This window comes from Natator depressus, chromosome 5 (genome assembly GCF_965152275.1).
Source record: "Natator depressus isolate rNatDep1 chromosome 5, rNatDep2.hap1, whole genome shotgun sequence".
NCBI classification, from domain to species: domain Eukaryota; kingdom Metazoa; phylum Chordata; order Testudines; family Cheloniidae; genus Natator; species Natator depressus.
The window spans coordinates 67,861,522-67,876,877 of NC_134238.1; the positions used below are offsets into that span (position 1 = coordinate 67,861,522).

Below are 15,356 nucleotides of genomic sequence, written 5' to 3' on the forward strand. Positions count from 1 at the left end.
CTCTTCCTGTTAGTTGCTGACACACCATCTGTTGCTAGAACTTCCAGTTTGCCGTAAGTAGCGAGGCAAGTATAAATTTTTGATGGTGGCCCTGAGAATTTGGAATGATGAACTCCCAGTGGAAGTCCGTTTTAATAATTAGTGATCATTCTTCAAAAAAGCACTGAGTACAGTTTGTTTAGTGGGTGCTATGGTGTCTTCCCCAGAGCAGTTAATTATTCCTAGTGAGTTTTGGGCATCCAGGCAAAAATTTCTTCCTCAGCCACTGACCTTGACCAATGGTATATTGTAAAGTGATCACCTGCAGTTTAAGTGACTCAGTAATTTACTCTGGCCCAATCCTGTCATCAGCCAAACACTCTTCACCCCATTAGTTTCAGTCGGGAGAGCAAGACACGCAGCATAGCCCTTGAAGGACCAGGCTGTATGCCTCTTGAGACAAAAGGGAAGTTCTTTTCCCACATTCTTAGTGGACAGTTCTTCACCTTGGGTGCAGTAATAATTAGGCAAAACAGAGTGAGGTAAAGATGAAGGCCAAGATTTAAAAAAAAAAAATGGGTGTTTAAACTTAAAGCTCCTAAGTAAATACTTATGTTTTGAAGATCAGGCAACTTATGTTACAAAATATGGATTTAGGAGCCTAAATTTGGGTATTTATTTTTGAAAATCTTGGCTTGAGCTTTTGCACTGTGATTTATGAACACACATGGGTGCATTCAGCATCTTATAAAATCAGTGTACTTCAACAGTATGTACAAGGATAGTGATATATTTTAGAAAGTATGCAGTGACAAAGCCAGAAGCAGACTTGTCATCTTTAACACACTGTGTTTTGTCTATGTATTATAGAAATGTCCATTCAAGTATGTGTGTATTGTGGAGTAATACCAAATGACTAAGTTAAATGAGTCACTCCAAATTTCCTTGGGATCAGAGTCATAATACCAGAATGTGCTAGAATCCTAATGTATACGTAATAACAAAAATAAGGTGCTACATCTGAGGTGCGCTATAATCCCTGGATGGCTACTCTGAGGTGGGGAGAGGGTGAGTGGAGTAGCTGCAGTTGCTGGTGGGAAGAGGAGAAAAAGAGCAGTTTTGAGGAGGTCCCTGCCAGGACCAGAGAGAATAGCTGTTATATCCTCTTAAGCCCCACCTGCCTTCTTTTAGTTCTCTGGAGCATCCAGTCGCAGGCACAACATGTGTGAGGAGATTATATCGCCACTTTTCTGCTTAGTTTCCTCATTCGTGTTCCTGTGGAAGCATGCAGGGGGAACAGAGCCTTCAGCTAGCTCAGGGATGGGCAAACTTTTTGGCCCGAGGGCCACATCGGGATGCGAAACTGTGTGGAGGGCTGGGTAGGGAAGGGTGTGCCTCCCCAAAGAGTCTGGCCTCTGCCCCCTCACTGCCCCTCTCAGAACCTCTGACCCATCCAAACCCTGCCCCCCCCCCGCTCCTTGTCCCCTGACCGCCCCCTCCAGGGACCCCACACCCCAAACCGTACCCCCCTGCTCCCTGTCCCCTGACTGCCCCCCCAGACCCCTATCCACACTCCTGCCCCTCATCCAACTGCCCCCCCGGGACCTCCTGCCCCTTATCCAACTCCCTGCCCCCTTACCATGCAGATCAGAGCAGAAGGAGCTCTCAGCCCAGCTGGAACCAGCCGCGCTGCCGGCGTGGCTGTGGGGGAGGGGAGACAGTGGGGGAGGGGCCGGGGGCTAGCCTCCCCGGCCAGGAGCTTAAGGGCCAGGCAGGACAGTCCCATGGGCTGTAGTTTGCCCACCTCTGAGCTAGCTACTCCCTCCAGCATGGATCCATTTAAGTGCTGGTAGGTTGAAAAAGAGAGAGAAGAAAAAAAATGTGATGACAAGAGAGAGAAAAAAACGGTAAATAGTGGAAACCTCCAGCAGGGCACCTGGTCTTGTGGTACATGGGTGGGGGCCCTTACTACCCAGTCCATTTTAACGTGTAATGGGAAGGAATGGTCGAAGAAAAAAAAGTTGTTTACTTAAATGAAAGGAAGATGGAGAGTAAAAGCCAGCAGCACTATAGTAAATTAACTATGAAAAACAGGGCAGACAAAGTGGATTTTCAGGAAATATTTGAAGGAGGAAAGGCAAAACCCTTGTGGTACAAAAAGAGAGATATTGTTCCAAGAATAGGTTGCAAGCTGTACCATACCTTCACCATATATTATGTAATATTAATATATGAACTTCCCTGATCTCCCATGCCCTTTTCAACACTAAAGAAAAGAAAAAATCTGCCTTGCTTAGTACATCACTTTTATTTCTCTGCTCACCTCCATGTTTCACATCCCGATGGGAAAAAACAGTGTTGAGAGAGAATTCCATGACCTCTGGACTAGAATTTTCAAGAGTTCAGGAATAGCCACTTATACTGTAATAGCTCAGGATTTCATTTCTGTTTATAGTCAAGCACTTTTAAATAAACAAAGGACTGTGTAATATAAAGATTGATAGGGAATGACCCTCTCCCAGCCCCTAAAATAGGTTTGAATTAATAAATTCCTTTTTGACTAACTTTTGAATCTTGGTTAAAAAAAAAATCCCTTTATCCTAGCACTGAGTGCTTGGATATATAGAGGAAAATTAAAATGGAGATGACAAGAATAGCTGTCAGCCAGGGGGAATCTACTCAGGACTTTAGGTCATTTTGTTTGTCTGTGGCTCACTGAGTCATGTTGCCATATATCTGTGACAGTGGAGAAGGAGCGATCTAGGACAATTCAAAATGCCCGAACTAGCATGATGTCTGGCTACTACCAGAGGGGTAATTTTCTCTTTGAATAAGAAGTTGTCAGGGTCAATTTGGGGGCTGGATTAGTGTCCTGTTGTTATAGTGTACTATAATTATGTAGTAGTTTAAAAACAAAAAACCTGTAAAACAGTTATGACTTACCAGGTGAGAAGGAATGAAATTGATTCCAAAGATAAATCTCTCCGAAGCCTTGTATTTGTGAATATGTAATTAGTTATTTTTGAAGCTCTTTGTACTTAAAAGGTAGCCCTTTGAAATGAGGAAAAGAAATTACTGTACCACCAAGCACAGCAGACCTGCTTTAAAGAATCAGAACAGTTAACATTTTCTGTGGAAGGAAAAACTAGACAAACACAGTTTATGTACCCAAAGGGAATGAAATGTGTATCTGCTGATAAAAACAAATCCTTCATAAATAGACATAATCTTATTCAAGACGACTTGGATTAATTTATAGACCATTTAAACAAGTGTTCAATTACTGACTGCTTGTGAAACCAATTCTAACAAAGCAAGACAATCTGCATATACTTATCAATAAAGAAATTTTTTCTAAAGCAGCCATGAGAACTTCACTGACAAAGCTGATCAAATTCTGAATAGTCCTTTGTCTCTGAAAAATCTGCTAGTACTGAGATTTTGAATGGAACATATGTGTTAAACTCGTATATAATAAAGCAGGCTGACTGAAAGCTTGCATTAAAAGGAAAAATACAGGTAGTGATTAATGCACTAATATTAATAGTGGTAATACATCGTCTGACAGATCATTTGATTGCAGCGTATAGTGCCATTTTGTTTAATTATTCCTCTGAATGATTGTACATCAGATTTCTTCTTCATAGACAAGCCTTTGAAATGTTGTCGTCTTGTCAATATTTTCAAAGTGTCATTCATTGAAGGATTAAATCTTGGGAAAGTAATAGGTAAAAATCTCTTAACTTCGGTTTTAGTTTTTGTTGTTTTGGGTTTTTTTTTTTGCCTCTTGCAATATTTTATTTTTAATTCAGAAGCTCATTAAGTTAAATACTTTAAAATTTTCTTTTCCAAGAAGCCATCGTATTTTCCTTTTTGCCTTAGATTTACTGGGTGAGTAAAGCAAGGCCTTACTCTGAACTCGATGTTCTAGACTTCAGTGGACAGAAGGCTATTTATTTTGGTGAAAATAAAAAAAACAGAAAGGGACATAAGGGGGACACATGTAGCCACTTCCATCTGGTTAACAGACCCAGCAGCTTCAGCTAGATCTGTAATTGTCTGTAGATGGAGCAGTCAGTCCACAGCATCCATTAACCCCTTCCAGCACAATAACAATTCCCTCTCAGCTCTGTCCATTCTCCTGATAGTGTTTAAAATGTTGACACCCTGAATGACTTATCTCCCAGACAGAAAGAAAGGAAATAATAATGGTGGAGGGGAATGGGAGGGAACAGAAAGCCCCTGGCATTGGTGGGAGGGGAATTGGGAGACCCTGGTGTTCTGGGAGGGGGAAATGAGGGGCACACACAGACCCTGACATGGGAGTAGAGAATGGAGGACAATGATATGGGGGGCATGGGGAACACATACATCCCCTGGCACGTAGTAGAGAGAGGTATGGGGAGGGGGTACCTAGAGCTCCTGTCATGTTGAGCTATGGGGTTATGAGGGGGACAGAGAGAGCTCCTGGCATGATGGGAGAATGGGAGACAATGTTAGGGGGATGAAGACATGGGATGGTGGAGGAAAAGGGGAGAATGGGGGGGCATTCAGAGGTGGATGGGAGGATGGCAGATGGGGAGCTTGTGGGGGTGAATGGAGTAACTGAAGAAGTCCCTAGTGTGTGCAATGCACGCAGCCTATAGAAGCAACCAAGTGTGTGGCCCTGTAGTATTACATATAACAAAATAATTCTAGAAACCAGTTTTTTCTTTTTCCTACAATTTCTTTAGAGCTAGTTTCCTGGGGACTAAATCATGGCCATCCTTATGTGACAAAACAGTGGGGAAAGAGGGAATAAGCAACCCCTCTAATTACATAGTGAAGCATATTCCTCTCTCTTCCCTTCTCCCCTACCCCAACCCCACCCCCCCACCAAAGGGAATTGCAACTCTTCTGCTCAGGAGAGCTCAGGACCTGCTAGTGAGTTGCTTCCCACAGGAGCAGCCTGCCAAAAGGAGCACAAAATAAATGGAACCAAGACTCCACCCTGCCCTTTATGTGTTTGACGACAGAGCTCACTGGCTACATGGGGTTGTGGGGCATATGCTGCATTGTGTCTCTGGGTCACATTCTGACGTTTATGTGGCTATGGTATTCCCACTGAAGAGAGAGAAAATATTTGATGATAAAATAATTTCATGTATAAAAATCGGCAGCTGTCTTTACCTGAAATGGTCTGGAAGGTCATGGGTCAGATCTAGTTCTGAGACTCATCTGAAAACGTGGCTTGAGCCTGTGCGTATTGGATAGAGACCATTAACATTACACAATAACAAGAAGTGGGATATGTTGCTATTCTCTAGCGTTGATTGAGGTATTTCTGAGCACCTATGCATGAAAAATGTAATTATTAATACAAAATGCCAGAACAAAATATGAATTCCAAGGGAAAACTTCTGAGGTTTTGGCCCAATAAGCCTATAGTGTGTTAGTTAAAAACAAATTTTGAGCGTCGTATCTGTGATGAAACTGCTGACTTATGTAGAAGTTAATGGAATTCATAATATATAGGAATATTTTAGAAAGGCTTTTTCTTCAAAGAATGGAAAAAATCACATGGCTTGTGTATTAGTATGGTGGTTACACAGAGATAAAAAAAATCTCCAAAATGTAATTGAAATAACAAAGTAAATGAGTATCTTCAGCGTATCAGTAGGGTTCTGTAATTGGTCTGCATGAAATACATTTGAGTAGGGCAGTGTATTTAAACTGTGGGAGATGAAGTTTATAATATTGCGACAAAGTCAGGCCGGACAGCTGCAAGAGGGTTCTGGAAGGCCAATATGTCAGCCCTAGCATATTAAAGACCCTTTTTCCTGCAAGTTGAGAAGGGGTTACCTGAGGTCAATTAGGGATACCTGAATCCAATTAAGGGATGCCTGAAACCTTTTAAAACCCCTCTTCTGGTGAGAGAAAAGTGGGGGAGCGAGAGAGACAAGCTGCTGCCAAGCTAGTGACAGCAGGGAAATAAGCTTCTCCAGGGTGAGAAGCTGTGCTCCTTCCCATAAGGGAAACAGCCAAACCTAAATGTCTGCTAGGGAAAGGACTAACACCCCGGGACAAACAACAGGACAACACCTTGCCTCTGCGAGGCAGCAGGGAAAGGTATCCCCCTTTCTTCTTGTGTTTGTGTGACTGTTTCCTTTTTGATGGAGGATCACCCCTGAGACCTACCCTGAAAAAACAACCGAAGGAGCACAGAAGGGGGAAGGCAAACACTGCCCAGAGTGAGACTGATTTACCCCAGGCCCGCCACCGCCAGAGGGGAAGTGCTAAGTCTGGCAAGACGAAGGAGGTGCCTTGCCGCAATATCTTGTAAAGATCATTGTTTCATAAGCGTCGACTTTTATCATTTAGAATTTAAGATTAAAGCTCTGTAGTATTTTGACTAATGCTTGAGTGCCAGTCAAATGCACAAATTTTAGCCAGATTATTTTATTGCATAGTAAGACAATCATGGATAGCTATTCTGTAGATTTGAATAAATACAAAACAAACACTAGCTTCTAATCCTGTAATCAGAGGCACAAGTCCTATAGGGGAAACTAGGTTTTTATATTACCAACAGAACACTTTTTGAGAACATTTTCTTTTGTAGGTGCTGAGATTGGTCCATAAGATAGTTAAGATATTTATGTTTTAGAGAAATGCATGTTCATGAAAGCAAAAGACTGATATTACTGGCTACAGCCATTGACAGTATGAGCACAGTGCAATTGTGTGCGTGCCATGGCTCTGTCAATGTAATTAATATAAATTTTCAGACAAATCATCATTTGTCCTAAAATTCTTGAAATGTTCAGGATTCACAAACATTTTCATGATTTTCAGCAGCTGCCCAGATATTTGCAAACAATGACTAATGACCTCATGAATAATTGTGAACTCTGCTATTATTTATGGCAAAAATATTTATTGATGTATTTGATCAGCTCTGATACTTGGACATTTTATTCTGTTTAATAGTCCTAGTTATTTTATTTTATTTTTAACTTCAAACAAAAATAAATACTGTAAATATGCATTTGGGCCCAGTCCTGTGAAGAACTGAATGTCTCCTGCCAGGTGTCTTGATGCCACAGCTCCCCGTTATTTCTTTAGGAGTTGTGGGCACTTATCACCTCTCTGAGTGGATCCCTTGATAAAGACATATATAAAAAAAGCCTTCAAAAATGACATTAAAGGAACATTATTTAGGTTGCACAGTCAAATAACTGAAAGTTAGGAAATGCCAGATATAAGGGTCTCTGTGCAACTTTAATTCTGCCTCACTGTGCATTCATCCTGCACTCTGAATAAGGCAGGGGCTCTCTGGGAAAAAATAGGATGTGATAATGTAATTAAAGACTGTATCTTAATGCATAAGTGTAAGCGGGCAGAATTAAAGTTGCACAGGCATTTCCTTTACTGTGTAACCTAAATTACACTCTTTCAAATGCATATTTTGTAATTTCCATTTTTTAAAGAAAAAGATAAAATCAAATTCTGTTACTTACAACTGCAATAACTCTCTCCCCTCATCATGCATCACCAGCAACATAGACCTCTACCACTTGAACTACAGACTAGTTACATTAACTGGCAGCAGGAGAAGGCTTTTATCCCAATGCAGTGGGTAATAGATTGGTGGGTCCAGAGTGTGGCTGAGGGAAGCCTGGCCCAGCCCTCTTCCCCTCCATGGGAGTTGGGGAAACTCCAATCCTATGTATTGCCCCAAAATGGGGGATGGGCCATTGAGGCTATTTGCTAGGGGCAGGGATGGCTGAGGGAATGTTATGTTCAGTTATTATTTGGTCATGTTAGCAAAATCTTCCTGAAGAATGCAAGTGAGAAAGGAGAAATGGCAATTTTTATGTATGAACTAAACCTGAATAGACTATCCTGGAGCAAAGCAACGGAACTTCTTTTGCCCCAGGTCTTTCCCCATGCTGAATTTCAAAAAAATAGTGTAAGTGTTATAGCTTTGTAAAAGAGGGTTGCAAAAATCCTGTATAATGGAAAGTGTTAGTCTGCCTAAATACATGAGTCACAACCAGCTCTCCCTGTAAAACTGGATTCTGGGAGAAATCACCTGCCTTCATATGTGATTTAAGCATTCTAATAGCCCACACTGAGTTTTCTGAGTGCAATTTTCTCTAAAATTTTATTTTTGAGATAACAGATATATCTGTCTGCATTTTTACTATAGCATAATCTCTACTCGGTCTTTTATTTCAACTAAAGAATTCATCCATTACCCTTATGTGGAAGCATAGTCAGCATATTGAGTGGAGTATTTCCTGTTTGCTGTAACTGAAAAATATATTTACTTGCTGTATCTGTTATATATATTCATATTTTTATAAACTTTTTAAATAGAGACTAGTTTTTGAGGCCAATGACATATTGCTTGAAGGGTGGTGAAATTATCAAGACTGAAATGATGTCCGAGGCTAAAATGTTCTTTTACAATCAGATAAAATTATATCACCTTTCAGATAAAGTTAATATATTTTTTCTAGCCATTTGTTTATTTAATAAGTGATGTAAATCTTTCTTCGGGTGCATTTTTTTTAAACAGGACATGTAAGCAGTGTAGGCTGCTTTGTTTTTTTGAAAGCCCACCATGTCTTTCAATGTATACTGATGTTTCCTGATTTTGTTTCTTTAAATCTTTATTTTTTTTTCCTAAGAAACTCTTCATGATATAAAGGGTCACATGATGCAATTTTAGCCAAGAAGAACCTAATCAAGCATACTATAGGAACTGGAATAAATGTTTGCATTTTTTAAGCAGACCATTAAAATCAGTAAATCATTTATTTACAACTTCGCTATGAACTGTTAGGCATTTAATGATTTATAAGAGAGTGTGTTGTGTGACAGACTCTTCCTATAATATCATTTGTTTTTCATTAGCTTCTCAACATTTATACACAATTGTCTTTGTAGTATACTGTATGTGATTGCTGCAGCAACAAATTATTTGGTGTATTCTAGCAATTGCTGACATGAACATCTTAGAGTGGGAGGGAAGGGATAGACGTGTGTTTTTGTAAAACTTCGATATCACGTCTCATTATTTGCCAAAGTAGTTGTATATGTAAGTCAAAAAAATTTTGTTTTGTTATTTTAGTATGGGAAGTTCCAAATTTAGCACAATAACGTCTTTCAGTTTAAGACTTAATTTATTTCCTTTTCATAAAGGATGGCTGCATGAAATGAACTTCAGTAGTACACAGTTTTGAAGTTGTGATAGCACAAAAGATCTTCAAAGCAAAAATAAAGTTTGCACAAACATTTCCCCTTGAATGTCTTTATCAGATGGATCATACCTAGATTACTTTTTTCTTTACCTGTCAAATTATCTAATGCCAAAATTTAAGAGCAGCAGCAATATTATCACGTCTGCAGGGTCTGTTTATCAGTTTGAAACAGGCAGAGATTTGTACCAAAGGTTTTTTCCATCTGTCCAAGCACAGAAAATTAATAAATGAGTGGGATACTTTTTAATTTGAGCTGCACTGTCTCCTATACAATCTTCTTGCTTAGGACAACCAGTTCTTCTGGGCTCCAAGGCTTCTGTTGTAACCACTGGACCACACAGAGCCTCTGGAGTAAAACTAGATGGTTGAAGGAAGTGGCAGTGAGATACAAAATATTTCTCTTCCCTGTAGGAAGACAGTAGTCACCAAGAATGCACTTGTATCCTGTAATTAACACTAATAAAGCACAATTAGCGCTGGTTCTTTCTGCACACAGGACCTCTCCTCCTATCTGTCCCCTCTGCCAAAGGTGTAGAAGTTTGCTGCTTTGATGTTCCCAGTTAGCTTGAGGAGCTAAAGTACACAAATTTGTTCACGAATTTAAGTGTGCTTTATGGTAATCAATCAGGGGCTAAACAAGGGGGGGGAAAACATGATGTACTCTTCAAAGCTCTACCCACAACCTTCAGCTAGTCTTTTTCAACACAGCACATCATGTACATGGGAAACGAGCAGAGAATGGTTAAACAGGACAAGTTGTTGTTTTTTCTTTAAATCCTTCTAGCAGTGTGTGTCTTGCTGAGATTAGCAGATTTGCAGTGCAAGATAAATTTTGACCTACAATTTTAGGCATAAATGCATTACATAACATCTATGGATTTTTGCCTTATAAAGTAATGCAGTAGTTCTCAAGTTGTGATCCATGTATGTACTGTGGTCCACAGATGAAACATTTTAAGAACCAAACACAAGGATACTGGAGGGGAGCTAGTCCGCAAGGACATCTCTACCTTTTAAGAAGTGGTTGCACAATAAAATGATGGGAACAAAGGGGGGAATTTTGGACCAGTCAGCCTAACTTGGATATCTGGAAAATACTGGAACAAATTATTAAGCAATCAGTTTGTCAGCACCTAGAGGGTAAGAGTTATTAAGAAGAGCCAGCATGGATTTGTCAAGAACAAATTATGCCAAACCAACCTAATTTCCTTCTTTAACAGGGTTACTGGCCAAGTGGATAGTGGGGAAGCTGTAGACGTGATATATCTTGATTTTTAGTAAGTCTTTTGATACAGTCCCCCATGACATTCTCAGGACAGGATTGGAATTTAAAATGACCGTGGCAAATTGAAGAATTGATCTGAAATCAACAAGATGAAATTCAGTAAAGACAAGTGCAAAGCATTACTCTTGGGAAGAAAAAAATCAAATGCCCATTTACAAAATGGAGAATAACTGGCTAAGCAGTAGTATTGAAAATGATCTAGGGGCTATTGTAGATCACAAATTGAGAGTCATCAATTTGATGCAGTTGCGAAAAAGCTAATATTCTGGGGTATATTAACAGGAGTGCCATATGTAAGGCTGTGTCTACGTTTACGGCAACATGTAGGGTTCACGTAACAACATGTGGCAGTGAAAGGCAGGCTGCATCCATGCTGGAGTGTGTAGCTATACGCGGCAGTGAAAGGCTTTGGCACAAGGCACACAGCAGGGAAAGGCTTTGGCTGTTCCTTTTCCTGCTGCCTCCTCCTCGTCAGAGCCTTTTCCCCACTGCCTCTTTCCTGCCAGAGCCTTTTTTTGCTGCCAGAGCATTTCTCAGCAGTAGGGACAGGCTCCGGCAGTGAAATATTAAACTGCTTAAAATATCAGTATAGATGTGGGTGGCACTTTTGGGGTATATAGAGAGCTGTGTAGGGTATATAATCTACAGTTCTGACATGTCTGTACATTGCTTGCCTAAGCAGTGCCTCATCATACATACTGCTATGCATACCTATGCTAGCTGGGCATGCAGTGTCTGTACTCTACTCGCTATTGGAAGTGTAGATGTACCCTAAGACACAGGAGGTAATTGTCCCATTCTATTGAGGTCTCAGCTGGAGTATTGTGTCCCGGTTTTGGGTACCATGTTTCAAGGAAGATGTGGACAGGGGAGAGCACCAAAAATGATAAAAGGTTTAGAAACCCTGACCTATGAGGAAAGGTTTTAAAAAAAAAAAAAAAAAAGTGGGCATGTTTAGTCTTGAGAAAAGAAGACTAACGGGGGACCTTATAAGTCTTCAAATACATTGAGGGCTGTTACAGAGAGGTCAGTAATCAGTTGTTCTGCATGTCCATTGAAGGTAGGACAAGAAGTAATGTGCTTAATCTGCAGTCAGAGAAGTTTAGGTTCAATACTAGGAAAACCTTTCTAACTTTAAGGGTAGTTAAGATATGAAATAGACTTCTAAGGGAGGTTGTGAAATTCCCATCATTGTAGGTTTTTAAGCACAGGTTAGACAAACACCGGTCAGGGATGGTCAAGGTATACTTGGTCCTGCCTTCGTGGAGGGTGGGGAGACTAGACTGATCTCCCAAGGTCCCTTCTAGCCCGACCTTTCTCTGATTCTCTGATGGGGGTCCCCAAATGATGTCCCAATCACTGATCAATACAGAAGAGATTTTACTATCTGATTAGAACAAATCTGATAATTCCTTAGGAATCAGATCGGTCCAAAAGAATCTAAAACTGAATATTTTTCACATACTCCATCACCTTAAAACAAACAAACAAACCTCAGCTGCAAAATTAAAAGAGAGAAATGAAAACAGACAGAATATGTTCAGGATGATCTTAAATGTTGTCAAGCACATGAAGCAAACCGACAAAAGCAAAGCACTCTGTTAGGTACAAGAAAATAGTAAAACAGTCTGTGTTGTAACATACAGATGAAAGTGTTAAAATGTCTTCTCTTTTCTTAGTTTGTGTCTCAGCCATAAAAATTATTTTAATATCTTTTTGCCTTTAACAGACTGCAAAATAGTGGTTGTATTTGCTCTGCTACAGGCTCCTACCTTCGCGGCCCCCCCCCCCCCCCCGCACTTATGGAAGCAAAGGGGACAGTACAGTCAAAAGAAAGGGTGGGAAAGTCTGCAGCAGATTGAGAAATAATATTTTTAACTATACCCCTCAATCCATTTGATAAAAGAAAAGCTTCCTATTTTTCTCTCTGTCCAGATGAGAAAATGTAGAGGTTCAGATTTAAAAATATATCTAATTTAAGAAAAGTGAAAAAAAGTATTCACTTTGAAATGCTAAATAAGTTTATTAAATTGATTGTAAATTGTAATACAACCAGTATACATTTTTTGAATTTAGCAAAATCAGATCAGGTTTTGTATTTTGGCTGGGAGTAAACTTGTTTTAAAAAAAAAAAAAAAAAACTTCTTAGAAAGCAGAACTTGTTCTCAATTAATCCATGACCAACTAAAGGTGAATTTACAATTCATTGAAGCTCTTAATTTTAGGTTAACCTTGGTGGCACAAAGGAGCCTTTAAATCAACACTAAATATCAGAAAAAAGAGAATCTGAAAGAATTTAAATCAATTCAGTTTAATTCTGGTCAGTTATTGATGTTGCTGTCACCTCTAGATTAGACTGTTCTACATGGATTACACAGTATGACCATTATAAAACTGAAGTTAATGCTCAGTGCAGCCACTTGATTATTAAGGAGTGCAATACAAAAAATTAGCACATTATACCACTAATCTGTAGTCTGCACTGGTTGTCAATATTTTTGCAACCCTGAAGATTTTGAGATTTGCTTACCTGAAAGACCACCTTACTTTCTCTGTTGCAGCTATGATTAGTGCTGCTGCTCAAACTTGACCTCTCTATTTGAGGGAGGAAATAGGTAAGGGGGTCCTTGACTTTGGAATTTGCTTTCAGTTGGTGCATTAAGGCTAGATTTGCTATTTTACCAGGCATGCTACAAAACCCACCTTTTACTCTGAGATTCAGGGAGAAAATGGATTGATGGGATGGCAACAGACTGGTTTAGATTTGGGTTTGTTTCATTAGTAATGGACAGATCCGTGGTGTAAATGTGATGACGATAAATTTTCATATAAGATATTGTTGTTGATGGTATTTGCATGGTGGCTAGAGTATCATATGCTGGAAGAATCTAAAGAAATAAACAGAAATAAATAATTCCTCTACGTGACCATGCCTATTAGTATTAAAATACAGCTCTGGAAATGTTTCAACAAAACATGTTTGTACCAATCCAAATGTGTCCCAGTGCGGTCAGCAGCTTTTGCAGCCATTTAATGCATATGCTGTTTTGTAATAGAATGTTTGCATGACTGGTCTTCAGTACTGTACTGACACTATAATTGATGATTGGTTTTTTTATTATACTACGGGATATTACTTGAGAAATATGTGAAACTGCACACAGTAGGTTTAATAAATGCTAACACATGGCCAGTTCATCTGTAGAAAAACTGGTTCTTTTTACAACGTACTGGAAGGGAAACCATTTTGTTGGATCAAGTCAGAATTAGATTTATTGGGGGGTTTTTTTGTATTGCGAAAGGAAGTCTCCTTATCTCCTTACTTTGACTAAAGTCATTTTTAAAATCAGCAATAGTAGATATCAGATCCTGAGTTTTATGAAAATAGTGCCTGTTGTGCTCTATTTACATGTATAGTATCATGCTGAAGGCTTAATTTTCTGATAGAAATTTGCTATAATGTAGATTTTAATATTCTATTGTGCAGCAACATTTCTTAAATCTGTTTTATAGCCTCTTGAGGTTATAATGTCTTGGCATGCTGTTGATTGAATGGTCTGAATGAAATATTCCTTTAGGTCTATTTCTACTAGCTCAAATACGTCTTATGGGAAATATACTATTGCGTGGACTAAGCAACTGGTTTTTTCCTTGCTGTAGGATAAGAAATGGGTTCTCAATCATGAAGATGTCACACTGGGAGAATTACTGGGCAAAGTAAGTAATCAACAGAACTAAATGAAAAAAAAAAATCCTTAGCCTATGAGTTCCAAGTATATATTGACTGTGAAGTCTATAGTTTCTTATTTTTTGAGTTCTTATTTTTCTAGTAAACAAAATTTCTTTAGTAATTCATATAGTTTAATGCATTGCAAATAGCACTGAATTTCAGCATACATAAAAGTATACCACGTTTACAAGTAAATGTTCTCTGTCTTTTGTTGATTGGTATAAGTGTTTTAAGAGCAGCTTGCATATTTCATATAGTTACATATACATACTGATTTTAACAATCTAATTTTATGTGTTGTAAAAATACAAGCAATGAGGAATGTTTCTGCAAAGTAGTAAAGGTGCTTACATAAATTAGTGAGCTGATAAAAATAAGATGGTTTATGTGGACTGAACTGACTTTGTATGACCTGCTCAGTGTTAGGCAAGTAAAATAGTCATGTAGGTAACATCACAACAATCGCTGCATTAGTCAAAATAATACTTAGCACTTACATAGCAGTTTACATCGTCAAAGTCTTTTACAAACATAAACTTTTAGAACACTTCTATAAATTTGGTAAGTAACTAGCCCTATGGCCCACTTTACATTTGGTGAAACTGATGCCAAACCCCATGGTGAGTTAGTACAAGTACTGAAATTAATGTTCAAGAATTCCTAGCTCTCAAACTCGTGTTTAATCCACTATACTAGGCTGCCTCTAATGCTCTAGACTATGCCACAAAACCTGAAAAATGCTTTAAATCAAAAGAAACATATAAAGACAGTCGGCTTAGCATAAAATGTGTATGTTTCTTATACTGTAAGAATTGATGAACCGTTCAAACAACAGGAGGGGAAAATTCTGTCAAAGCATTCTGCTGCACAGGATAAAATCTCTTTGACAGATTAAGGAAACAAAAACACAAACTGCCACTAGATAAACAGAGAATTATGTCCACTAAAAATGCCACACAATTATAATGCCAGTTCTACTGAAGAAAATGGAAAAGCAGCATGCTGGAAAAGAGACACATTTCTGGCATCAATCAAGGCCTTCTCACAAAAATAAACATTAATTACCCCTAGGTGAGCAAGACAGACACAATGAGTCATTGAATAAAAGTAATAC

General features: G+C 39.0%; 1 protein-coding gene across 4 annotated transcripts in view; it reads left to right on the top strand.

Moving 5' to 3' along the window:
- FER (FER tyrosine kinase) overlaps positions 1-15,356 on the top strand; it is a 412,213-nt gene that overhangs the window by 229,528 nt on the left and 167,329 nt on the right. For all 4 annotated transcript variants that reach the window (XM_074952926.1, XM_074952925.1, XM_074952927.1 and 1 more), the window contains one exon: positions 14,173-14,229. In XM_074952926.1, coding sequence (XP_074809027.1) covers positions 14,173-14,229 — 57 coding nt within the window. The remainder of the gene's footprint in view (positions 1-14,172; positions 14,230-15,356) is intronic.